General features: G+C 51.3%; 1 protein-coding gene across 3 annotated transcripts in view; it reads right to left on the reverse strand.

The window, feature by feature from the left end:
* LOC133111388 (neogenin-like) overlaps window positions 1-27960 on the reverse strand; it is a 169973-nt gene that overhangs the window by 87181 nt on the left and 54832 nt on the right. For all 3 annotated transcript variants that reach the window (XM_061221702.1, XM_061221701.1, XM_061221700.1), the window contains exon 2: window positions 17521-17838. In XM_061221702.1, the coding sequence (XP_061077686.1) occupies window positions 17521-17838 (318 nt within the window). The remainder of the gene's footprint in view (window positions 1-17520; window positions 17839-27960) is intronic.

A 27960-nucleotide genomic window follows, 5' to 3' on the forward strand; every position in this document is an offset into this window, starting at 1 on the left:
TGGCTAAACCATTGGCCTCTGTTGAAGTAAAAAGTAATTTCACTCAAAGGGGGAAACCACTAATAAAAGTGGAGACTTAGCAATGTAAGAATACTACAGTACCAACATTATGGGCGCAACAGGAGCCTCTCCCACAGGGGACGGATAACCATGACCTTCAGGGTTCAGGGCTCGAGCCACCAGACCACCCAACCGCTGTGTAAAAATACACAGCACGGCACTGATATAGCACCGCATGCACAAATGGCATTACATCATACTGTGTTGTAAGGTCTCTCAGTGTTACAGTGAGAGAGTACAGGAGCACGAGGGTGCCAGGGGAACTCGTGGGTGTTCCCCCATCGAAACTCCAACCTGTGGCGGCCCTGCCTCCATGAGTTATACATCTACAAGAGGGAAAAAAAAAAAAAAGTATCTTGAAATGTACAAGGAAGGAGAAATAAGTCATGTGTAATGACCGAAGGCAGTGGAAGATAGTTCCTTTGTTCCTTGTGCGTCAGATTCGGCCCGAGATGGAGGACCACACGGTGCCAGGCACGGCCCCGGACAGGGAGGGCATCGCCAAGGTGTCCCTCAGAGTGCCTTAAAATGGAGCCATGCGCTCGTCTGTTTACAGGGGGAGAGCACCTTCCACACAAAAACCAGCCGAAATGCATTTCCAGCACGGAGCAATTCAACCGCCCTGGGGGGGTGGGGAGGGAACGAAAGGGGGGGCATGTTTGTTCTACGAGCTCTAGAGGGGAGGAGAGTGGGGGGTGGAGAGAACGTTTAATTTACCCCTCTGAGCTCCCCTCATTCCACAGTGCCACAGCACCGCTCCGAGAAAACAAATCAAAACTAAATTACGTGCAATCCATCTAGACAAAAAGAGACGGATAAGGCCGGGGCGACTGGCAGTTGAGCATTGTAATATCAATCTCGTATCCCTAGCGGACGGGCAGATGAGTCGGGTAATATCAATCTTCGCTCCTTTGACGGACGGGCGGCCCCGCGCTTCTCTGGGGTGTAAGGGGAGGGCCCCAGCGGGGAGCGTGACGGCACCATTGTTTACGCGAAATGGGAATGCGGAACGCTGCGGGCCTGTTGCCAGAGAAACCGTAAGACCTGGAACGCATGTGCCAACGGTCATGAGAAGACGTTTTTTGAAGAAAGAAAATCATGAAAACTAAATTACAGAGCAAAGGCAAATAGATTTTGAAATGGTCAATTAACCACTCGCTGGTTTTGTCAAAAACACCCTTTACAGCAAACAGAATAAAACCAGCTTCATGCAAATGGCTTCACAGGGTTCCATACATCTCGAGAGCGGGCTCTCGGCAAACAGCTGACGAGCGGAAGGCCCTTTAAAAACATCTCACTCAGGCTTGGGAAGAGCCTCTCCAAGGTTCTCCCTCTCATCTACTTCAGGCCTTTTGGGTCTCATATGGTCTGAATTAAAGTTGACACATGCAAGGGGGGGTTGGAACAAGTTACCAACAAACAGCTACTCCCTCCGAAGAAAACACCGCACAAAAAAATATACAAACTGTATTTATATGTAGAACTGCATATAAACATGCATGTATATACACAAAACTCTGTATATACACAATATCTGGCATATATTAAGGAACAATGTAAACACTTCACAGTGTCAACCACAAGATGAGAGTTTTTTGTTTATATGTGGTGCGCCTACCACAAACCGGGACCTTATCTATACCCCGGCAGAAATGCCGCAAGATGAATGAGATTACATCCTATGCGGCCACTGTGCCAGAGTGATATGAGGTGAGATCAGTGCTAGATCAAACTTCTCTGGGATGTGATATACGGTCTAATCAACCAGGCAATATACTGCAGTCTGGTTTATTGATGGACACAATATTCCAGCCTCATATAAGCGCCACTGTTATAAATCAGGTATGCATTTTCTCTGCTCTTACCTGAACGGATCAGAGCTGGGGGCTGAGGCACCAATGATATGACTTTAGTAGCAGCCCGCCAACTCCCCGAAATTCCTACTGCACCCTCCCACCACGTTGGAAATGGCATTTTCATTACGGGTAATTGAGTTTAAAGTGAAACAATGCTGACTGCATTAAGTTTAATCCAGTTACACAGTTCTTATTCTACCCCGGGAAACTTGTTCTTGTTCCTCGCCCATTTCTCGCTCTGACCTCCCCGGAGGTCGTTGCCAGGGGAGACGGCGTCGCCACAGGAACCGTGCGATACAGGGGGGGCACTGATAACAAGTGTTCACGGGACCCGGTATCCCAGTTATCAGGTCAGGGGGGATTGGGGGGCATTAGGGGGGGCTCCTTGGCAACGCACGACAGGGGGGCGACCGGGGCAGCCAGCGGGGTCGGCCCGCGAGACCGCCTGCCAATCACCGCCCCTCCGGCCGCCGCGCGAGACAAAGCCCCGCAGACGCGGACCCCTCCCCCGCTCGCCTTTCATCAACACCTTCTCTTCACCCGCAGCCGCCTCGCTGCCGCAACAGGCGGCCGGATGAACCGCCACCCCGCGCCCCCGCATGATGGATGGGCTGTGTGAAGTGTGAAGAGGAATAACCCATCGCTCCCCGAGGCCCCCCAACCCAACCCCCACTCCACCCGACCCCCGCCCCCGCCCCCGCTCTCCCAGGCCGGGCCCTTATCGAGACCCTGTACATCTGCAGATCCTATCTGCCCCCGCTGCCGAGGTTCGGCCTGCACCCCCCGCTCAACGGGGACGGAGAGGATGTGACGCGTGTGCGCAGGGGTGGGAGAGAGTGAGACACAGAGGAGGGAGTGAAGCTCCTCACTGACGCCTGCAGACAGTATCTTTCATATGAAAATGATGGGGCTGTGGGGAGGCTGCAAAGCGGGGTGGGGAGGCTGAAGGATTAGAGGGCCGAGTGAGGTGTGTGTGGAGCGTGCCTACCCTACAGTCTACACCAGCTGGTCAAACAGGAAACAGCTGGTAGACCCCGCCGCTCCAGCCCGACAGAGCCTGCCCACGTATGGCCATCACCTGGAGGCCAGTGAAGGGACTGGGACACATCACCATGGAGACTGACCCGGGTCACCAAGACTGATCGCATCAGCAGGACAGAACAGCCGTGCAAGTTTCACTGCCAGGACATCACTTGGATGACAGAAAATATTTTTTAAAATATTTTTTTAGCTTTATTAATTGCCCCTTAGAGAAGATTTCAGCATTGGAAAATATATGGTTCTGGAGATCAAGAGTAGAGACTCTTGCCCGAAAGGGGACTAAAATGAATTTCCAGTTATGGTTCAAGGTTGGCTTAAGTTAATATATCGGCACGTCGGGCACCCTCCCGGCGAGTGTAGTTCACACAGCGCATATCGAGAAGGGTTAAGAACACACAGCGTGCGTTTCAGCATGCACACCACCGCACGCTGTACACGGTCAGGGCTGGGGGAGGAGCAGGGAGCGGAGAAAACCTCCTACACACAGATTTATGTGCTGATGAGTGGAAAATGAAGTGTGACTGTGCTATCGGGGGAAGAAGCGGCAGAGACACACGGGCGAGCACAGCCGTGCAGGGAGGGAGGGAGGGAGGGAGGTGGGGTGAGAAAAACAGCGCAAAGGAGGGAGGAGGGAGAGCAGAGGGGGGTAGGGAGGAAGAGGTAGAGGGAAAAAGAGGACAGCAGAATGAGATAAGAGAACTGGGGAAAGAAAGGAGCACAGCAAGGCGCAGTCAGACTCACACAAAGAGGCACAAAGAGAGAGAGAGAGAGAGAGGCAGTGTGAGGTGGAGAACAGAGGAGAAATGTACAGGCAGAAAAAAAGCGCACAGGAGAAAACAGACAAAAATATGCAATAACACGCAGGCCCAAATCTGCCAAAATTAAAACGAAGCATAATTACATTTTCATTTATTTATTTCTCCAAACTACTTATTTCTTCATTTATTGCTTGGCATTTGCTAACACGGTAATGGGTGCTGTCAATCATGGTCCCAGCAGGTAGTGTCAGATCCCACTGGCGAGCAGAAGAAGGGCTTCATTATATATGCCGAAAATGGAAAGGAATTGGAATACGGCTGAGGAGTTCATTTATTGAGGATTTTGAAAAGATAAATCATAATGCTTGCCAATCAGTGTAATGGCGGTGTTGTGCTGCCAGGATTCGTGACACATTTCAAGTTGAGAGTTTACGGCGGATTTGTGTTCTTTAATAAGACGGCTTGCTGATGAAGTCTACCAGTGGGGTTCACAAACATTTAAAATTAGAGGAAATCTTCTTTCTGCGGCCACCTCTCATGAACACGCTAAAATGCTAATGCATGCAAATACGCAATTATGGCAATTTATTTTCTGAAAGGGGCTCCACATTATCTGCCTTAAGGTTTGAATAGGGGGAAAAAAGATTTTTTGGAAGAAAATAAAATACAAAAAAGAATCTTACATATTGATACATTGATTTCACTTTGTTTATTCCTTAAATTCACGCTGACCATTAATCATTTATTTTTATATTTTTTAGACATTTGGGCAGCAAAAAAAGAAAAATATGAAAACGCATCAGATCCCAAAATTTCTGAGAAGAAAAATAAAAATATTCTCAATCAAACTTGAGCCTCCACGAGTGATCGAACCGCACGCTTTTCCCCACCCCATACTGCACGCAACATCAGCCAGGGATTCAGACACACTGACCGTGAACCCGGGACTGCATAGCTGTACAACATACGCTTCCAAAAGTCCTTTCCAATTTGCTCTGGAGAGACACTGACAGCTTAATTCATGCTCTCTGCCGTTATGTGAAACCAAAAGCACGTCCCAGAGAGAAGGCTCCCAAAGAGAAAGGGTGAAACCAGCGCCTGTAATTCCATACGAGATGGGATGTCCCTCCACCCACCCTCGGAGCTCCACTCCGAAAGCACTACAGGCTTGTCGCCATTAGCAACAAGAGCCAGATTAATGCGTGTGGGTGAACCAATTACAAACGCAAACTTGGCGCCAACATCAGGTCTTACCTCTTAAAGCTGAGCTGCGATATTTTAGGAAGGTTCAGTGATTTTATAAACAATGAAAGGTAATGCAAGATAGACCAGCCATTAAAACAAGTTCAGAGTGAAACTGGCCAAAGCCAGATGAGTTCACAGCCACATCGTTCGATGTCTCTTGACAACAGAGGAAGGGTTCAGCTGCAGTTCATGTCTGCGGTTTGCACGCTAACATTCTGGGGCATCTGAGGAAACTACAGCAGTGGTCTCCAGCCCTGGTCCTGGAGAGCTACTGGGTCTGCTGGTCTTCGCATTTACCTTAAAATTAGCACCCTGTTGTAACCCTTGAATAGTTAAATTAAGTGCAGAGTAACAACAAAGTAGCTGTCCCTCTCCAGGACCAGGGTTGGAGACCACTGAACTAAAGCTGTTTATGATTTGTAGTGCCATGATTTATGCCATTATACGGACATTAGCTTTATGAAACAGATCTTATTTGTGGTTCAAGGTTGGCATAAGAACATACATTTATTGCTTTATTGATGTTCCCATTTACGTGGCCAACAAGCAAGACAGATTCAGAAAGTGTGATACGCAAAAATTGCTTTGTTACAGCCATGCGATATCATGCGGCTTTTCCAACCGTTGATTGAGCTACAGGGTGCAAGCAATATGAATCTGATTTGCATTCGCATCCTGAGGCACGACAAAAAGATTTTTAATATTTACATTTTCTAAAGTAATACAATTGCCTTGGATGTCAAAACAGTAAAGTAAAGTAAAATATTTTCAAAAATATGATTTACGATAAGATTGCTCCTTAGCATAGGTTTCAGCGTTGTAAAATATTGGATTCTTCAGAACAAGGGTAGAGACTCTTGCCTTACAGGAGACAAAAATGTATTTCCAGTTATGGTTCTACAGTAGGTTGGCATAAGTGAACAAGCATTTTGTGGTTGATTGAGGTTACACTTAGATTTGCTGGAGTGGGAATGTCATTAGCCCGGTCAGGCACTGCTGTCAGCATAACTCTGGTAGACGAACGTGTTCTCCCTCAATGAAAGTCACTCCGGATACGACTGTCTGCTCAATGAATGCAATGTAAACTGAAGCGCTGCCTGAAACAATGGCTTGCCGTAACGAAGTGTTCGTCTCAATGTCAGCATTAGCAGTGCTCACGTCATAGAAGCGGATTGGCAGTTATTAAACACAGGTTTGATGACTCCGGACGGCTTAGCCAGCTTAAATCAAACCTCCTGCGCATCCAAAAGCCATTTGTTCTACATCTGATTTTAGTTGAAGTACAGTGCTGGCAATACCAACAGACCAACCCAAAGCATTTGAAGTCCACATCAGGCTTATGAATAATCATCTGAATATGCTTCTTCCACAATACAATAAACAAAATTGTAGTGTCGATATGACAAATATTGCTAAAACATTTTTGCTAATTTAAGGCAGCTTTCTGTAACATAATCAGGGTTTGAAAAAGCAAGAGTATTGAATGTCTGGAGCCAAGCAGTTTCTGAATGTTTTCATCTCTCTTGCTACACGTGGTAGTTGGCTACCAAAAAGGAAATAAATCAATAAAGCAATACATCAAAGCCAACTCTTGTCATTACAAACCATAAACAGAAACGCGAACAAAAAGCGGGAGGTTTGTGCAAGGTGAGGGCTTTGTTGTGGTAAAAGCCATTTCGACACCCAGGAGCAGCACAATGAGGCCCTCCGTGCCTCAGCTTCATAAGATGACATAATATCTTATCTGATAGCACGTAACAAAAGACACAAACTGCAGCAGTTCCTCTGACATCATCAAGAGACATCAAACAATGCGGCTTGCAAGCTAGTCTTGTTTCGGCCAATTTCAAACTAACGGTACTCTGAAATGTTCTCTAGCACGTTTCACACTCTCTGACATACATTAAGAAGACGCATAGCCACAGAGGCTGGTCGAAACCGGCCCATCTCAGTATCGACTGTTTGACTGTGGGCAGCAGCTCCGTAGGGTGAGGCACACTCTAGGCAGCAGCGACCAGGGGAGGGGAGGGATCAGTCAGGAAGTCCCAATGAAAACGGACAGGTGCTGTTGCTATGTGACAACATACCTCATTATCATTGATTCTTTTACAGGCTCCCTCTCCATCTGCCTCCAGCACCCTTATCTCTGCGCCCGGCTACAGCCCCACCCTGACACAGCTGCCGACACCTCTGCCAGCCAGCCAACCAGGGCCCGGCACACGGAGAGGAGGTCTGCTCCATCCCAGGGGCCCTTGCAACGAAAGTTCAGGGCAGCCGCACGATACCTGGACGCACTTTCAGGGCCGTTCGACCCCCAACGTTTCTCCCGATTCCGTCTCCCAATAATTTTTATACTTTTGCAGCAGGAGGGAGTGAATTTAATCAGGTCCAAGCAGGTTGACAGGTCTGTATAAGGATTTATTTCATGTGGAAATGGCATCAGACGCTGGTTTTATTCTCACTTTTATATACCACATACGCACCCCCTCCCCCCATACTTGGCGATGATAAAGAGGTATGTTGTCACATAGCAACGGCACCTGTCCGTTTGCATTTGCTTGAGTGACAATGTCAGAGGCCAAAATTGATTGACAGCAATAACAGAAATGTAAGAGAGCCTCCTTGTCACAGGCCAGAAAAAAGAATGAAACCGCAGATTGTTCAAAATATTTGCCAACAATAAAAAACAAAACAACAACAATACAAAAATATAGAATAATTAGTTATTTATAGTTGTAAATATCAATCCCAAATTAGAAAACACAGGGTAATCAAATGCTTTTGTCGAGGTGCTGAACTGCAATTGTGTTGGTTTGTTTTGTGTTGGAGATTTGCTGAGGGCACACAAGGTGCACCTAAAACAACAATTTGATTGACAACCCCATCCCCCCCGTCCCCATAAACATTGTACAGTCTGTCTGAGACAGAAAATAATCATCACTACAGGGAAAAAGAAATGGCAGCAAATTTCAAAAACCCTTCCCCTCTTACATCAATCTGACCCCTCTTTCACAGGAGAAAAAAAACATTCAACATACAGCTATTCTCTCGTACAAGGCCTGCGTTGTGTGTTTGTGAATATGAAGGCTTTGTCAGACGAGAGAAGCAAGCTACCCAGCCCTCCCCCTGCAAGGCCTGTGTGTCCATCCACTTTCCTCTCTGCAGATGTGTACACATGATTCCATATGCTTCTCCAGTCTCTATACAGAGTGTAATATAACACCACACACACACACACACACACACACACACACACACACACACACAGCTTTAGCACAAAGGCCTTTCACATCTGGCTGCTGTTACATGGAAACGATCTGCTGCTCAGCTCAAAACAGTGAGCTCCCCTCCTCTATGGCACAGCACGAGAGCTCTTGTAAACAGACGTTGGTTGTTAGTTTTTAAAAAGCAACGGCTCATATTAGGAGCGCTGTGAGGACTCGAGAAACAAAGTCGACCGAGGTGTCGCTGACGTCAAGACGTTTCTCGGTACCTGTCGGAAAAAAGGGTATATACCTGCTTTGCGCTCGTCCGGTTGTACCCTTTTTTCCCCAGGGCTGGGACGGCGGCCGTAGCGGCCTGGCAGGGCGAGGGTTGTGAACAGCAGCTCCGCGGAGCAAAACCGTGCGGAACACAAACCGCGCACGTGGCCGTTTAAGCTTTCCAGCGTGCGCCGACACAAAAGCCTCCATTGTGTGTTCGCCGGCAGTGAGACAGCTGGGGAATAAACGCGGGCCTAACTGAGCCCGGGCAGCTGCCGCACTATCGCTTCTGAACGCGGCGCGAAGGTGGCGGTCGCACTCCTGCCGGTGGGGGAAATCTCAGAAACGCTGACAGCAAGGGAAATGTAATCACAACGTGGGTCTGGAAACTACTTTCACGCTGCCAAAATAGATCCTCCTCCACTCAGGCCAGCGAGAGAGCCTTTCCTTATCCGAGGTGGACTGGCACGGCGGACATGCCGGAGAGAGGCGGCGGATTGCGCTCGCTAATACAGTAAACCGCGGGTAGGGCCCACAACCAGAAAGAAATTGGAAGCTTGCCGCACGGAGGAGGTCAACATACAGCGGAGTACACGCCGAGGTTAACAGATATGACCCCGCGGTAATGGAGGTTTGATCAACATCTCTTAAAATCGCAGAGCGAGCGAGACCGGCGGCGTTAACGCGGATCCAGACCGGCTGAGGCACAAAGGCCGAGGCCAAAGGGCATTGTGGGAAATTAAACAGTCCAAATATAGAGTACGCTTCTGAACAATGATGTACAGGGAGCGGAGCTCGCCTTCCTGTCAAGCGAGGCGATGAAGCCAGACAAGGGAGCATCTTTATTGGAAACAAGGTTTCATCGAGCTGAAACATTGTTTTGTTTCTTGTAATGAGGCGGGCAAAACCCGCTACATTTTCATTCCCTACTCCTCTAGAACGTCCACCTGCCTGTCAGACGAAAAGCGGATTCTAAGGGCATTCGCCCAAAGACACTTAGAGGAAAATTGCAAGCAAATAAAACCTTCTACGCATGTCAATTAGGGAAGAAAAGTGTGCGCTAAAATACGTTTTGCCCTTCAAAACACAAACGAGTAATAAGAAACTTTGCCATTTCAGCAGCCCCGTCAGCCTCTCAGTCGACGGGGTTCAGGTTTCTGCCCCGATGGAGGAAAGGAGGGGCTCAGAAACTGGGAACAGAAGGAGTCAGAAGAGGGGGGAAATGCAGCAGGCTCTGTACAGGGAAAGCGGCTCCTGTTTGTCCCCGGTTTGAAGGCGGAATCGAGCTGAAGTGTGTCAATCAGGGAGACGGGCTGGCTTTGTCGCATTCGCGGGGTTCATCCTCGCTCCCTTCTCTCTGCCGGGGAAGGCTGCGATTGAAGCCCTGCCTTTCCCCCCGGGGCCTGGGAGACCTGCCGACAAGCAGACGCGGACTTCAAAAGGGGCAGCTTTCATTCCGGTTAAAAGGCTTCAGCGGACCACATCCGGGACTCCGGAAAAAAACGGGACCGTCTGGATGACACCGGAGCTCTCTTTCGGACGGGCCGGCGGGGGGGATGAAAGCGGGCACGGTTTGGCCCCGGCAGAGCCGCCTGCTCGCCGGTCTCCCACCGCCGGAGGACGCCAGGCAGGGAAGAGGAGCACATTCCAGCGCGGCGCGAGAGAGTGAGCAACGCACGCTTCCTTTATTATGCAGATTCCGCCGCACAGACGCGTTTGGATTACAATATCAGTTTCTCTCCTGCCTACACAGTGACAGCGACGGGACGGCTGAGGCTTCGCGAAGCTCGAAACGGGCGGGCGCGTCGCATGGTGTCGGTGACACCAATCACACGAGGCAAAGCAGTGTTTACAGCAGCTACTGCAAGCCTGTGATTAACAGCCGAGGGTAACTAGGGTGATCTGAAACCGCAGCCTGCCGGTATGTACGGGGTGGAGCCAACGAAAAACAAAATGGCGGCCGAAGCTTGAGCCAACAAAACGTCTTCATCAGGAACAACAGAATGTGAAAACACGTGCTGTGTTCAAACCACGGCGAGCTAAAGCGGTGCCTTTCAGTGCCTGCTGAACGTGCCGGTTATGAGGAGGGGGCCGGCTCCAGCGGCAGTCGCTCCTTATTTCCGCCGTGAAGGACGGCTCGGCGGTCCTCACGCAGAGGCCTCCAGAACTTGTCGGTTTCCTTCCCTCTCATTTTGAATGCATTAGCCGCCGCTGCGGATGAGATGGGTTAGGCGGCAGGAGACAGGGGAGCCCGATGCCGAATCATTATGCGCGGCCACGGCTCAAATTCAATTGGCTTATCCCCGCCAATCTCCGGCCGATCCCACCCCGCTCCGCGCGCTACAGTCGAAATTCATTTGGCTCCGCCGCTTTGCCGAAATTTCCGTTGTTAAAAAACATTAAATGTTTCCATTAGGCTTCGGACTAAGGAGTGGAACGTGTGTAATTATCGGCGCGCTGATTACACGCGACTGGCTCATTTCGGCTTATTAATTTTTTCCCCCCCACCATAAACGGAGATAACCAAACATTTTTGCATCGTCTCAGAGGAAACGGAAAGAAGAAAAAGCGCAACACAAACACGAGCTAAACACTGCTCCCTCGCAGAAACTGGCAGCGGAGGCTATTTCAGAGCAGGCCAGGAGGTGGGTACAGAGAGAGTGGCAGGTTCTTCTCTCTCCCGTAAACTCAGTGTAAGGGCCCAGACATGGCACGCAATGCGTTTGAGTAAGTTACAATAACGTGGGTTGAGCTGGCCCACAACACAGTGTTATGTAGAGACTACGTTGCCAGGAACGGCCCCCTGTGCTGTGACCCTTGAACTCCAGCAGACTGAGAGAAGGTTCCGGATGCTGGAACCGCAGCCTCAGACCGTGGCAGAGCCCCAGAGGACGGCCGCAGCCTGCCAGCGATCCGCAGGCCCTCCACGTCTGCCTCCGACGGCTACGGCCCGCACTGGGAACGTCTGAGAGGCACTGCTCACAGCTCCAAAAAAAACAAAGACCCGAACGCACAAAGGGAAGCAGCGCATTCAGAGACAGACTGTTTAAATTCACAATGTAGCAAACTAGTACACAATGAAATTAAAAAAAAACCCGGGACACTAAGACATTGTAACCCTACTGTTTGTCGGAGAATATAAACACACGCCCACCCGTGTGCCTCTGAGCCAGACGGACCACACACACTCCCGCTCGCACATGCGCACACGTACGTGCGCACACACACACGCAGAGCAGGCTTGAACAGGCACAGCGCACTTGAAAGCAGCAGTAGTGTTTCAGTGTTTAGGGAACTGGGCTGTAGGGTTTGTTACCCAGGAGGGGCACTGCAATCGTACCCTGGAGCAGGCTGCTTCAGCTCAACTGCTCTAGTAAACATGCAGCTGTGTAAAAGGATTGTAGGAAAATAGAAAGGAAGCCATTGAAGTTACTCTGGATAAAAGTGTCTGTTAAAAGCAAATAATTACTTTTTAAGCAGGGCATGAACATGTGCAATGCATGCACACACACACACACACACACACACAGGCACACAAGCATGCCCAGACATGCCCGCACGCACACACAAATGCACACACACACTTATACATGCTCACTTGGACAGAGCGCACACACAAGCATCCACACACACACACACACGCGCACACACGCACACACACGTAATGGACACAGGCACACAGGTGAACACACATGCACGTGCACACGTGCAAACACACGCACACACACACACACACACACACACACAAATATATTTTTGCACACACACACATGCACGCACACGCACACGCACACATCGGGCAAAGCGAGGCAGCGTTCAGAGTCCAGACCCCCGGAGGTGCGGGTAGCCCGGGCCCAGCACGAGGCCCTCTCTGCCTGGCACAGATAGCGCTCAGCCCCACCTCATCCTCCCACACCCGCACACTCAACAGCAGGTCCTCAAACCCACACCCCAGAGCGCTGTGAATCGGGCCATTCATCTCCGGCAGCCCGGCCGCACCGGGAGCCCATTCTGCAGCCTCTCAGCTCGAGGGCCCTGGAGACGGGCGGCTGGCTGGTCCGCCAGCGCCAAGAGGCCCTGCCGATGCTCATGTGGGAAAATGTCTCCTTTTGTGCTGCTTCCGCTTTTTAAACGTGGCAGAAACGGCTCTGCAGCGCGAGCCCCAGAGCAGGACCCGGGCAGAGGGGCCGGTCTGCAGCCTGATTGGCTGGAGCGGGCGAGGCTCGGGGGCTGTGAAACGCTGATTGATTGAGAGGGGCGGTGACAGCGCGGGGAATAGCGGACACAGCGCTGTAGCGAGGGGGGGGGGGGGGCTGGGGGACGCAGCCCTGGAGGGGAACAGCAGAACCAATGCGATTAGCGTCACACTCGTTTCCCCACGGTGTGTCCGAAAGGGGAAAGGCACCAGCTGCTCACCTGACAGGGAGGCGCGAGCGGTAACGCTGTCCGCAGCCACATCGACCCGCCGCGCGGCCCCGCCCTCCCGGCGGCCGCACGGCTCTGCTGTGTGACACAGTGATGACATCACCTGTGGGAGCGCACCGGGGCTCCACAGACCCGCTGTTGAGCCCGGAGAGAGCAGGAGAAGAACACGCCGTTAAACGGAGAGAGGGAGAGAGGGAGAGAGGGGGCGAAGGGGGATTTAGGGAAGCGTGCCCACGCTGAAAATGTTCAGCCTGTTGCCCAGCGACGCGGAGCTGCCTCTGCCAAATGTGGAGAAACACACAGCGGAAGACCTCTGTGGACATCTGTACTCATGAGCAGGTGAGGGGGAGGGGGAGCTGGAGAGGGGGAGGTTCCCTCCATTACCTGCCTCACAAAAGCAGGGGCACCCGACTGCAGGATCATAATATATTACCCAATAAGGTGGGCAAGACCTGGAGTGTGAAATTGTCCCCTGGACTTTTAATGTCTGAGACCAAATCCAGTTGAAAGACTTAATCTGCTCAATTATTTAGAGAGAATGCACTGCTCCGCGCGCATGCAGCCATTGTGTGCCGACCGGCTATTTCCTGACGAGCTTAATTACTTAAAAATGAAACATTTCCATTTGAACCAACAGATAAACGGTTGAGTCTACTCACTTACTGTCAAAAATGCACATCGAGCCAGATTCTCAATGCATAAAATTAAATTCTCACGAATAAAAAAATTGCTTCACATAAATCACGCTGAATTATTCCGCTGCCGGAAAATGGCGCGGACTCTGAAACAGCGGAATATGGCGACACTAAATGTGATTATTTATGAGTTTTCATCTGAATTTGCATGTGCTGAAGGGGGCGGGGGGGAGGGGAGAGGGAGTAAAAGCGGCTGTTCTGGTGTCTCGCCCCGTGCCGTCGTTCGGAACCGAAAGTTGACCGTTTAAGAGGGACTGACTGACCGTCGCTGCCCGGCGGTAGGGAAAGGTTATGTAGATCGAGGTCCTCGTATCAGGGGGGGCCCCACACCACTAAGCAGCCCCCCCCCACCGTCACGCATGCGTGCGTCTCCTGCGGTCCTGAGAGGAGAGGGGTTCAGAGAGCAGCGTGCGGAGCAGGACGGGGGGAGACGGGATTCTCATTAACCAGCGGCTCGCTCTCCGCTCCGGCGCTTCCGCCAGACGCCCACGGAATACAGATACCTCCCGCTCACCGCCGCGCGGGCAGAGCCTCTCCCACTCAGCCTCCACAGGCAGAGGGAGAGAGGGAGAGAGGGAGAGAGGGAGAGAGGGAGAGAGGGAGAGAGGGAGAGAGGGGTGGAGGCAGCCTATGCTACAGACAGAGGGAGAGAGGGGTGGAGGCAGCCTATGCTACAGACAGAGAGGGAGAGAGGGATGGAGGCAGCCTATGCTACAGACAGACAGAGGGAGAGAGGGGTGGAGGCAGCCTACGCTACAGACAGACGGAGGGAGAGAGGGGTGGAGGCAGCCTACGCCACAGACAGACAGAGGGAGGGGTGAGGGCAGGGTGGGGGCTTTATTAGGAGACACAGAGGCATGACTGGCTTGTACCTCGGTTTAAAGGGTGGGGGGGGGGGGGGGGGGGGCGGGGGCAAAAACAAGGACACGTTTTTCTCCCATCAATCACCGATATTACACCTCAATTTGTCGCGTGCTGGGCCTGCCATCGCCCCGACATCTCAGAGGTGGAATCAACGCGGCCATTTCCCGCGCATTTGGCGTGTAATGGCTCGCTCTGAAGACGCCGCAATTAACCTTTTTATTACCTGGGTGCCGGCGGGCGGGAAACCAATAATTGCGAGTTGCGGTCTCGCCGTCGCGGGGGTGGGAGGGTGTACTCTGAGAAATTACCCCCACCCCTCCCCCCTCCAAACAGCCCCCGGGTCTCGGGATCGATCCTGTCCAGGGCTGCCCTCATCCATAACTCCACAGCCTTTTAGACGCCGTTTCCCCATGGTCTACAAGAACGAGGTTCACACGTATGTTCACACAGTCCCCCGCGCCCCCCCCCCCCCCCTCTGCAGAACACACAGGTTCCGGAGGTTTCCATCTGCACGGGAGCGGCTCGAAGCGCTTTCCGCATCATCGGTTTTCAATTATTCCTGCGTCTGACGCCCACCTGAAGCGGAGGCTGAGTACGGCTGGGTGCGCTTCAGAGATAACCCCCGACTCTCACGGCCATCCAGCCAGACAGAGAGAGAGAGAGAGATCGAGACGGGGAGAAACAGAGAGAGAAGCGCAAAGAAAGAAAGACAGAAGGAAAGACGGAACGAGAGATAGAGAGGGAGACAGAAGGGGGGAGAGAGAGAGAGAATGAGAGATCGACAGAGGGAGGGAGAGAGAGGGAGAGAGAGAGAGATAAAAACACAAAGAGGGAATGAGGGCAATACAGAGGGAGGGAGACAGAGAGAGAATAAGAGAGTGAGATAGAGCTCTTGGAGACAGGAAGCTCCTTCTTGGCCTCCAGAAGGGAGGGAGAGAGAGAGAGAGAGAGAGAGAGAGAGAGAGAGGAGAGAGAGAGAGAGAGTAAATTGGCCGGGCGGAGGGGAGCTGGGTTCTCCGTAAGCACGAGGAGCAGGGAGGTGAAGAGAGCTCCTCTAATGACTGAACAACAGCGGCAGGGACTGAGGAGGGGGGAACAGAGGTGCAGAGGAACAGAGTGGAGGGATTGCTGAAGCACCAGCAGCAGAGCACACAGTCTCCATCCCAGTGTGTACACAGAGCCCCTGCACTGACACTGACCCCAGCTGCTCTGTCATGGTCGCCGCGTCTCACACAGACGGGAGGGAGGGAGAGGATCTCAGCTCCACAGACACCGGAGCGAGACAGATATACGGAGATATAAAATGAGCACTGCGCTTAATCAATCGTTTCATATCTGTGCCGGCTTAAGCGTCAGGGGTGACAATCGAGACGTGCTGCTCGGTGAGATGTGGAGATTTTAGTTGGGAGAGAACGAGGCTGGACCCAGGAGGTAGCGGTTAGAAATGGCTTCCTGGGCCAGGTCTGTAGAACCATAAGTGTTTTTGAAGTTAAGGTGAGTTTTGGGCTGAAACTGAACCAGTAGTTCCGGAGGCCTAATCATGCTCTCTGGACGCTGAGTGAAAGGAAATGAGTTTCTACTGCTGCCAAATGCATTTCAACTTTTTCCTCCCGCTGCTTTAACACCTGCATCGTGACTGCATCGGCATCACTAAGACCCACTGCTGGGTTTTTGATTGGCAGGGGCAGCGGTGACGGTACACCACAGGACCAATGAACACTGTCCTCGCATGACAGGAAACTGCATGTGTGTCTCTGTGTTTGCGCAAAACTGTATGTGCATATGTAGCTCTGAGTGTGTGTGCACATGTGAATTTGTATGGGTTTTGTGTACGTGTGGCTCCGTGTGAGTACAGTGTTTGTGTGTATGCGCATGGGCGTAAATGCGTGGCTCTGAGCGTGTAGGTGTGTGCGTGTGTCGCTCTGAGAGTGTGTGTGGCTCTGCGCGTGTAGGTGTGTGCGTGCGTGGCTCTGTGCATGTCTTTCTGTGCATGTGTGTGTATGTGTGTGTGTGCGCTCTATGTACATGTGTAGCTCTGTGCATGTGTGGCTCTGTCCGTGTAGGTGTGTGTGCGTGGCTCTGTGTGTGTGTATATGTCGCTCTGTGAATGTGTGTGGCTCTGTGCGAGTAGGTGTGTGTGTGTGGCTCTGTGTGTGTGTATATCGCACTGTGAGTGTAGGTGTGTGTGCGTGGCTCTGTGCGTGTAGGTGTGTGTGTGTGGGTCTGTGCGTGTAGGTGTGTGTGCCTGGCTCTGTGCGTGTAGGTGTGTGTGTGTGGCTCTGTGCGAGTAGGTGTGTGTGTGTGTGTGTGTGGCTCTGTGTGTGTGTATATCGCTCTGTGAGTGTAGGTGTGAATGTGTGGCTCTGTGCATGTAGGTGTGTGCGTGGCTCTGTGCGTGTAGGTGTGTGCGTGGCTCTGTGCGTGTGTATATCGCTGTGTGTGTGTGTATGTTGCTCTGAGTGTGGCTTTGTGCATGTAGGTGTCTGTGCGTGGCTCTGTGTGTGTGTATGTCGCTCTGTGAGTTTAGGTGTGTGTGCGTGGCTCTGTGCATGTAGGTGTGTGTGTGTGGCTCAGTGCGAGTAGGTGTGTGTGTGTGGCTCTGTGTGTGTGTATATCGCTCTGTGAGTTTAGGTGTGTGTGCGTGGCTCTGTGCATGTAGGTGTGTGCGTGGCTCTGTGCGTGTAGGTGTGTGTGCGTGGCTCTGTGCGTGTAGGTGTGTGTGTGTGTGTGTGTGTAGGTGTGTGTGCGTGGCTCTGTGCGTGTAGGTGTGTGTGTGTGCGTGTAGGTGTGTGTGTGTGTGTGTAGGTGTGTGTGTATGAGTGTGTGTAGGTGTGTGTGTGTGTGTGTGCGTGTAGGTGTGTGTGTGTGCGTGTAGGTGTGTGTGTGTGTGTGTAGGTGTGTGTGTGTGTGTATGAGTGTGTGTAGGTGCGTGTGAGTGTGTGTAGGTGCGTGTGTGTGTGTGTAGGTGCGTGTGTGAGTGCGTGTGTGTGTGTGTGTGTGTGTGTGTGTGTGTGTGTGTGTGTATGTGTGTATGAGTGTGTGTGTGTATGTGTGTGTAGGTGTGCGTGTGTGTGTGTAGGTGCTCTGCTCCTACCTGCCACAGTGAGGCGGGCCGTGCGGCTGATGACGGTGCCCAGGCTGTCGATGGAGGCCACGCACTGGTACACGCCCTCGTCGGGCTTGTTGTGCTTGGAGTGCACCACGCTGGTGATGAGCAGCGAGCCGTCGGGCAGCAGCTGCCGCCGGTCGTCGGAGGCCAGGTTCAGGAAGGTTCCGTCCTTCTTCCACTCCACCCGGGCGGGGCTGTCGCTGCTCGCCGAGCAGTTCAGCAGGGCGGGGCCGCCCCGCACCGCCAGGGTGTCCGCTGGCTCCACCGAAAACCAGAACGGGGTGAAGTGCCTCACGGTCGAGCCTGCAGGGGGGAACAGAGCAACCCGGTCATACTCAGGAGCATCACAGGGACACAAACATTGCAGTCGGTCGTATTCAACAGCATCACAGAGACACAGAGACAAGGTAAGGCTTTAAGCAGTTAAACATAAGACTTATGGAAGCAGAACTGCAAAATAATTGGTGTAGGTATCGGTAACAGCAGATGTTTTCCCACAAAATTATTAGAAATTGGTTACGGCCATATAGGTGCATCCCTAGGCAGAACCAACTGCCCTACAGGGCAGCCAACCATAGTTGCATAGTGAGAAAGCGCACTCCCCACTCAACCTATACCCAGACACAAATGCTGCATTAAGAAGATTAATTCTGAAACAGATTAACCTGGGCTAAGACGATAATTCTAATAATGCAACTGTAATTCCCATTAAAGTAGCGCTCTGCACTGTGAGCGCCCCGCTTCCTCCTGAGTCCTACTGCCAACTCCAACTGTGCTTCAACCCACATTCCCACCAGGACTACAACTCCAACCCACATTCACAACCAGGACTACAACTCCCACCCACCCTCAGGACAGAAACAAGAAGGCCCAGAGGCATTGGAATCACACCTTCAGGGACGATTAAGGACTCAGAGTGTTCCTCCCGCAACGCAAGCCCAATAAAAGCCTACTCTTTTAGCATAATGTGAAACTTCACAGGGAGAACAGTGCAGAAGTGAAAGTCAATGTCCCAGTAATGGCTTTGTATTTGACCTCATAAAAGGACTAAACTCTCTTACCGTGGAGTCGGCACACTCACATCATTTAAATAATAACAGCAATTATCTCTGCTGCCGGGAACGCAGAGGGGAAAAAAAAAACAAAAAAAACAAAAACAATTAGGGCGACAGGACTTCATCCTAATGTAGCAGATAACAAGCGGGATGGTTTATGGTCTGCACAAGGAACACAGCTGTGAGCTAACTCACTGTGCACCACCTGCAGAACACATTCATCCCCAATGATACGGTACGCGGCAAAGAGCCGCGCGAACAATGGAAGTCCTGTCCGTAATCATGGCTGCTAATGAAACCTGCACGTGGCCAGCGTTTCACACTCCGCCCCAGCCTACAAGCTACCCTTCATCTTTACAGCGTACGCTGCACAAACACAGGGAGGCCTGCAGCGTGGATAGGAGCCTCACACAGGGAACCGTTGACTAAGCATCAGTGCTGAAATCTGGTTTGCCTCCTACATAAAAAGGGCAGCGAAATACACGCTTGCAGCCATATTCCGTCACCCCCATCTCCAGCACAGTTGCGAAACTCGCTCGGCGGGATGCGAGAAGAGTCGAGTCGCAGGACGGGCCGAGGAGGACTCCCCCATCCGCGGGCTTTTATCCGAACCGATTAGCGGGAGGGGACGGAGCAGCGGGACTGTGGAAAGCTAGGGGGGCAGCTGCTTTTGTTGGCCGTAACAGCGGGCGTCCACTCGGAGATGCTAAAATAAGATAAGGGGACTCATTGTTGGGAATACGGGCCTGGCCGGGTCCGCCTCGGACCCTGCGGTACTGCGGCCGTGGCTCGGGCCCACCGAGCGCCCAGCGTGTGGAGCCGATTACAGGAGGAAGGAGATAATGTGGGCCCTGAGTGCAGAGAGCCGCCTCACCGCTGCCCCCTCCGGTGTGAAGGCCACGGGTATCCTGAGCCACGAAAAGTGCTTCTGGAGCACAACTTTGGGACGGCGAACAAGAAAGAGCACAGAAATGGAGAAACTCGATTATCAAAGCGACGAGGGAGACGAGCTCGCGCCATGAAGCCCGTTGGCCGGAAAAGGAGGCGGCTCTCGTCGAATCGCCGGTCCTCTGTGACAGCGGTCGGCTCGAGAGCGTCCTGACCTGCTAGCAGCTTGCGCGTTTGGCCGGGGGAGCGAGGGGCAGATGGAGGGGCTCTTTTTCCTGATCCTGTAGGACCTGGCCTGTGGGCCATCGGCACAATTAGACCTTTAATCATTACCGTCTTTAGCGGAATGCTGGTGGGAACCGGCAGTGGGTCGGGTGCTAAGGAGCAACAGTTCTCCTCTGGTGCAGGCCGAGAACCGGCCATCTGTTCCAGCCACGTCACCCCGGAGCCGTGCAGTCAAAATGGCCACTGCCCTCCGGATTACCACAGGTCAGGCTCCCCTCCAACGACACCCTGAGATGCACCTACGTGCCTGAGGACCAGAGCACACAGTGCTCCTGCCACTTCCACAGGAACAGAGTCTCAGATTCAGCTACTTTAACCACACCCCTGCACAAATCATGCAATGCTACGCTATGGATTTGAAATCACCGAATAAAACAAAATGGCATCAAAGCAGCCTACATATTGCACGTGAGAGAGAGAGAGAGAGAGAGAGAGAGAGAGAGAGAGCAGCCAGAGGTCCAGAAACTGCCATGTCTGCAGAGAGCAGTATGAGCCCAGCAGCAGAAGCCCCACAGGAGAGAGAGAGAGAGAGAGAGACAGACCCCTGGGAGCAACAGGCTGCCCACGACGTGCCTCCAGTACGTCTCCATTATCAGTATCGATAAACATCCCAAATCCACGTGCTCTACTCCGCACATGATGCCGTTGTTTATTTACGCAACTTCGGCGAAGCCGGCGTGAAGATTGCGCAGGAACGCGGTGCCGGATAAGTCCCCTGGAGAGTCTGTTTATAGGGGAATGAGACACAGGTAAATAGTGTTTCTATCAGAGCACAGCATCAGGGTGAACTGCTACGTTTTGTAATGCTCATTTAACGAGCCGAGATGGGAGAGAAGCTCTGAGGAGTTCAAACAAAATTCAAATGTTTACAAGATTTAGAGGCACTACAGATAAGCTACGCTTTTCCACCTTCTAACTCCAAAGCGTTCACAGGAAAGCTTAAATTTCAGCGTTTCGAGGCACTGTGTAATTAAATGTTTTATGAGCAGCCAACTATGGGCCCTGCAAAGAATGTGTGTGGCTACAGTAAACCAGAAATAGAACAAAAACACTTCCAAAAATAAAAAGGAGTTCAGCATGCATGTTCTACCCTGCTGCTGGTGCAGCAGACACCGGCTATTAGAAGCAAAGGCTGTACTAGCGACCTCTGCTCAAGCTGCTTGAACTGAAGGGACAAGATGAACCATCTGACCAGGCACAATTGGTATTGAATCATATCAGAAATATTTAATACATGAGAAACCGCACCTAGTCCTATGATTCCTATACGACCCATACCCTCAAGATAATGAGCAAGGAGTAATACATATTATATCCTCCACCTAAAGGCTACTAGAATTGGACACATGACGTGTGTCCCATCGTGATGGAACAATCCAGCCCGGCTGTGAGAGATGAATTGACCTGAAGCAGTTAATGCCATGGCTACATTTAGACAAAGAAAACAGGTCAGACGTGCCTCTGCCTGAATTGCACGCATCATGAATATTCAACCTTAAGTTCGTGGGGGAAAAAAAACGTTTATGATTAACCTTAGGGCGGCGAGAAAACCTTCAAAACTGCAGAATGCAGCTCCGCTCTGAAAAAAAGCAACAAGGCCAGACAGAAGAGCCGACCGGAGCCTGTGAGCCGGGGCAGAGGGCTGATTGGTGACCAGACAAAATTCATTTTTCACTGTCACCGGGGGAAGGGGGGCGCGTGTCAGAAGGCGCATCACAGCCAGAGAAGTCTAATCTACTCCGCTTTAATTCTGCTGAGGGTTCGGTCCGGGCCGGTGGAGGAACGTGGAGAAAATGAGGTTGTCTGCTTGATAAGTATGAGCCGTTACCCGTGTCCCCGGCCCTGTGAAATCCACTTTATTCTCCAGTCAGACAGTGCGGGACCCAACCTTCGCGCCCGACTCCGGGAAATTGCCGCTTCTCCTGCTGCGAGCAAATAAAAGAAATACCTTTTGTTTTTGCCTGATCGGATTCACTCTGCATATCGCATATTCCCTGCACCTTCAGACACCTTCAGACATTACAAGGGGGAACGTGTGAGGAGTGCTTACCAGGTAGTTGTTGTTGTTGTGTGTGTGCGTGCGTGTATGTATGTATGTTTGATGAGATAGTGTTTGTCTCAGGTGTGAGTGAGGGTTTTAGTCTGTGGGCTTCAGTATGTGCGTGTTGGAGATGTTTAAGGTGTGCATGTATGACGTCTCTCTTCGCGGGGAGAATTTATGAGGCTCTCAGGTCGCTCACGCATCGATTGTTTGCTCAAGTCTGAAGCAGAACACATTTGTTGCCCCCTTCAATAGGCAGTCTTGTTTGGCACAATAAAAATTCTGCTGAACCACGGCACATTTGCTTAATGTGCTTTCACATCCTCACAGTTGTTTCACATATCAAATGACCCAATTTGAAAAAGCAAAGCTCCTCTCGTTCAAGGAAAAAAAAACCCTCCAAAAAGAACAAAGAAGGGAAGCCAACATGGCTGCAGCACTAACCTGCTATCATATGCAGCCTGTGGCCATACAGTCCCGTGTCGAAATTAGGTCTGAATTCTTAGCATCAAGCAGAAAGAGAGCACTCCCAACAAACGACCACGTGCTCAGCTCAGGAAATTCCACACCTGCCCAGGGCCTTTGTCAAGATTACAAATTAATTTGTGCTCACAAGGAGAACTCCCCCATGGCACTGCTTTACTGGCTAGCTGCGAGATTCCTCACGGACTGACCTTCTGTCCAACAAATATCCTTGGCAGTGAAATCATTTCAAAGGCTTCGGTCGGCGGAATATAGATGTGATTTAGGACAGTTGCGTGTGGGACTTTATTATCCAGATAAACAGACTGTCCTTTTCTTCTCCTCCCCGTTTCCCTCCCTCTCTCTCCCCCCATCACTCAGCTTATTGCTCAGATTCTCATTAGTGCGACTAGAGACATCTTTCTTTTTCATGTCTGTCCACCTGCGGGGTTCTCTACCTCCCCCACAGGCTGGCTGACATGTCCCAATACTAGCCTTTCTTTATTCAGCTGTCACCGCTATACACACTCAGACGCAAGCAGGAAATAATATTTACTCCATTAGGGGACCCAATACCTGGGTGTGTGTGTGTGTGTGTATGTGTGTGACTGCATGCGCGTGTGGTAGAGTAGTCAGGAAGGTGCAATTCAAAGACAAGGGAGTAGCTCAGGTCATGCCACTGCTTTGTGCTTCAGTGTCAGGAGGATTTTCTCCAAAGATCCTTTCTAGATCCTTCTATGCTCAGATGGCTAATTAAGGCCTACAAAACAAGCAGGCCCCCTACAGGAACCTCAGCATCCTCCTGTCACACTGTAATCAGCAGGGTGGGAGAAACACTAATTGCGCATCAGGGTTACCTATTTCATAGAGCATCTCCCATCAATCATTGAGGAACCAAAAGGAATTGCCAAGGTTTGCGCTTGATTTGGTGCGTCTTAAGAAAAAAAGATTTCAGGTTTCTGGTTCCTGGCTGGTGGCTAGAGTTTTTTGTCACATCATACCCCAGGTCCCTCGGAGGGAAAGGCATGATCTGGGTGAGCTGGGAAGCCGAATGCCGGCCAGGGTCCAGAATCACGGGACGCCTCTCACTGCGGCCCAAGTGGAATGTGCGTGTGAGCACCAGAGCTGGGTTTGAGGGTCACAGTCAGAGGTGAAGAAAGGATGGGACCGGAAGCTTCTCATTGTTTTCTGGTGCTCTGTTCTCTTCCTTTTCCTACATTTTTCAAAATCTGCAAAATCCCCCACACACCCCACCTCCCATCAGCTTCCACAACAGCTGCCAAGAACAATGCCCACTTTCCCAGAGTCCCTTGCCAGGAGGTAGCCTGCTGCTGACTCCGTCTGGATGTTCCGATAGGCCTTTGGCCCCCACCGCGAGGTTCCCAAGCTCAATCGCTGCAAAATGATTGGTGTGCTACACCAGGGCAGCTTTATTGCCTTGGCACAGACTCATCTGGCAGATTAAAGAGGAAAGGATCCAATTTTCACAGCTCAAAAAACGCCTTACGGCCTCTCCGCTGCTCCCCTAAAGCCCCACTCACCTACCCCCCCTCACCCATCCCCGGGCAAAGCCGAGCCGCAAGTACCCGGACGGATCGGATCAGACAGCCAGGGGAATGGTTGTTTCTTCTCAGCCTTTGTCCTTGTCCACTTTGTCTGCATTTTCAATGTTCTGCATCGGGACCAAACCTGACAGAAGGCACGTCTTCAATAAAAATAAAAATAAATCCATAAAAGCAGGCTACGTGTCAGGACAAGACACTGACCCTTTAACAGGACTACATTTGGGAGGCAATTCCATAAAGTAAAGTACTCCCAACTGGCTCAAAATCAATCAGTAAGGCCGGCCGCTTCTATCCAGAACAATACCCCCAATAAAGCACACTTAATCTTGTCGCAACATTTGCTGGAAAGAGGGCCATTGTAGAGTAGAGGGGGCTTTGGGGTCTGTTTTCTGCCTTTCCGCTGAGCTGAAATTCTTTTGCTCTTCTGGATGCCAGACTGCCATGAATCGCTTGTTTCTAACACAGCCTTGCCTACTCCATTCTGTTTGAAAGACCAATCCGCCCAGGATGCTAAACATGACCATGTTTGTACACGTTCTGCTGTCCGTTTCCATGTCCTAAGAAATCTCAAACTGCTGTGCATCAGGATATTTATACCACTAATGGTCATTTTAAACAGGAGAGGCCTGTAAGATATGACAGGAATCTAAGCCAAAAACGGTCAGCAATAGGCCACACAAGAGCCTATTCTGGGTGAGTTGCTGCAAAGGGTTGGCTCGAGATACCTCTGAGGTTAAACACACAGGTGGAGTGAAGCTTCTGTTTGGGATGGGGACAGTTTCAGGGCAGGGCGGGCGATGCAAACAAAAGAGCGGGGAGGCGGTGAAGGCAGAGGGGCCGCAGAGCGCGTCTAAAGCGGGAACGCCGCAGGGCGGGGGGGGAGGTCTGCCGGGAGCGTATTCACAGAAAATGAAATGACACAGGCTTCTGTGAAGATGCGGCCTGGCAGGGTCGCGGAGGGAGATCCACCAGCGACGGGATTAGGGCACTTCAGAGCGCCGCCCTGCCTCACAGCGATAGCGATTCCCCAGAGCTCCCAGGCAATCTCCCCGCCCGCGCCCCGTCACCTGTGCCCAGGCTCGCCGAGAAACCGCACCGACGAGGGCCCTGTCCGCCCCGGTGAGCACAGAATCACGTCAGGACCGGCAAACAACCGGGCCAGACGGAGGGCAGAGACCGGCCCGGAACCTCGCTTTTACAGAGAGCCTCAGGCAGCGTACGCAAGCGGATCGTTTTATTTACTTGATAGACACATTTAAACATAGATTAGTATGCAATGTATCACAGCAATGTATCACAGCATGTATAGCATATGCTAATTTCCAATGCTTGTCCCTAGATGACATCACCACAAATGAATCACCGTGGGTATGCACTTCCATAGGGTTAATGTTTTCAGTTCTCAATCTACGGCAGAACAAAATTAAAATGGGAGAAAAAAAAAAGAAGCTCCAAAACGGGTATAGAAAAGTCAGCCAAAATGCAGGAAAACTGAACTGCACTACTGTCAGCTGCACAGGAAACACAGAACAGAGTGGAGGTATGAACTGTTCTACCGCACTTGCGGACTGAATAAGCCGGGCGCAGGTCCTCCCTCCGCCCTGCAGAGGCTTCTGAAGCATGGAGGCCCTGAAAAAGCGCAGGCTTCACCCATTTCATCTCCCCAAGGTGGTCGTGCAGATAGGCAATTCCCATTAAGAACGGCCGGGCCCCAGGCCAGACTGGGGCAAGACTCTGGGGAGGGGTATTCCTGATGGAGTGCAGTGACCCCACTGAAGGGGATCTTCATCTGTTCAAAACCCCCATTCCCAACCCTCACCGCTGTCCCACAGAAAATACTCCCTACCGCACTTCTCTCCGATCTTTTCCCCCACTAGTGCCAGTCAATACGCTCCCCCACCACCAATACTCTACACTAGCAATGTCGATACCGACCAATATGGTAATTGAACACTCCCTTTCTCTATTCAAATAGTATTCGGATACAATTTCCCTTTCCTCCTGAACAAACAACATCAGGTGACTGTTGAGATGCAAATGCTCTTTGTCTGCGCTGGCGACAGTAGAATGTTTAGCCTTCGTGTGATTATGCATGCTCGATGTTTCGCCAGTACATTTTCATACGGCTCCATGCAGTTTGCACTTGACAGTCTCACCGCTAGTAATTCCACTATGTGGCATGATTTTTTTTGCTTCATTTTCGCTAGCAGGCGAAAATATAACATCTCAGCTTTGCTCATATGGAGTTTGCCAATGTCAGATCGGTCTATTTTTTTCATGATACCCTCTTTTATTCAAGAGGTGTAATTTCCACATTCTTTAGTGCCAATTTTAAGACATTTTCATGGGAAGAATGAATTATATTATCGCAGTTTTAATTTTGAACCAGCGTATTTGGATATTAATTTGCATTCCTACCCTGCACATTAATACCTTTATTTTTAGAATATAGCAGATTCACACAAAAGTTTCTTTCTACTTGGGACATGCTCCTTTGACCGATCCCTGACTTTCTCTCAAGAGTATCACCAATCAATCGGGTGTCAACTGCCACATCAATCCAATTTTCAGGGGAGATAGTTAGGTGGGAGGCCTGTGCATTTTTCTTGTTGTCAGAGTGAGTGTTATCAGTGCACTTCATTTAAAAGGAAGGGGTGAACTCAGGGTAATACATTCCTTCTGGTGGTGCTGGTATCTCAGCACGGGGCCAGGGGGACTCACTGAGAGGAAATTGAGGGTGACACAGTGTGATGTGTGCTTCTCCGATACAGTAGCACACATTAGCCCCCGTGTCTCTCAGAGAACAGGGCGTGGGGAGCAGGCAGGGCCCTCCACCGGCTGAGAGAACCTCGGCCTCCAGCATCCAGATTGGGGAGCAATCTGGGAGGGGCAGGAACATTTATCTTCCCGTTCCACCAGCAAGGCAAATAATGTGCGTGTAATGAGATACTCTATGGATTTTTTTAATGAAATACAATATCTCATTTTTCACACACATTCGCGCACACACCCAAAAAGAAATCGATACACTCCCGCGCTGCTTTGAGAAGTCAACCACCGAGCAATTTGTCAGAACGGCGTTCCCAAGGCTTTGTTTCCGTGTGTGTTTCTCCAACTCGTTTCCTTTCCCACTCCTCCCTGTGGAAATGGGAACGTGGGAACTCCTGCTCTGCCACCGCCCTACAACCTGTGCCCTTGACCCTATCCCCTCTTCTCTTCTCCAATCTATCACACCTGACATTCTCCCATTTGTCACCTCCCTTGTCAACTCCTCCCTGTCTTCCGGCTGTTTTCCGGCATCCTCCAAGAGGGCCCACATCACTCCGCTGCTAAAAAAGCCTACCCTGGATCCCTCCATCATCCAGAACTACCGCCCGGTATCTCTTCTTCCTTTCCTTTCTAAAACTATAGAACGAGCCACTTCTACTCAACTTTCTTCCTTCTTTTCTAACAACAACCTGCTAGACCCCCATCAGTCTGGCTCCAGATCGGGCCACTCGACAGAGACTGCGCTCCTCTCCGTCAGTGAGTCACTCCATGCCGCACAAGCAGCCTCCCTCTCCTCTGTCCTCATTCTTCTAGATCTCTCTGCTGCCTTCGACACTGTGGATCACTCCATCCTCCTGTCTGCCCTGTCAGCAACGGGCATCTGTGGCACAGCCCTGGACTGGATTGAGTCCTACCTCTCTGGTCGCTCCTTCCAGGTTGCCTGGGCTGGTTCGGTATCGACACCTCGGCCCCTCGCCACAGGAGTTCCCCAGGGCTCAGTCCTTGGCCCGCTTCTTTTTTCTCTTTACACTCGCTCCCTTGGCCCTGTGATCACTGCACATGGTCTATCCTACCACTGCTACGCGGACGATACCCAACTCTTCGCCTCGTTCCCGCCGTCTGACACGCAGGTTTCAGCCCGTATCTCTGCTTGCCTGAGGGACATCCAGAGCTGGATGGACAACCACCATCTAAAGCTCAACCCAGGTAAAACTGAAATGATATTCATCCCTGCTAATACCTCTCCCCATCTGGATCTCTCCATTTCCCTCAGGGATACCACACTCACGCCGTCACCCAGTGCAAGGAACCTCGGCGTGGTGATGGACAGCAGACTGTCCCTTTCCGAGAACATTGCGGC

Source organism: Conger conger, chromosome 15, assembly GCF_963514075.1.
Source record: "Conger conger chromosome 15, fConCon1.1, whole genome shotgun sequence".
Classification (NCBI taxonomy): Eukaryota; Metazoa; Chordata; class Actinopteri; order Anguilliformes; family Congridae; genus Conger; species Conger conger.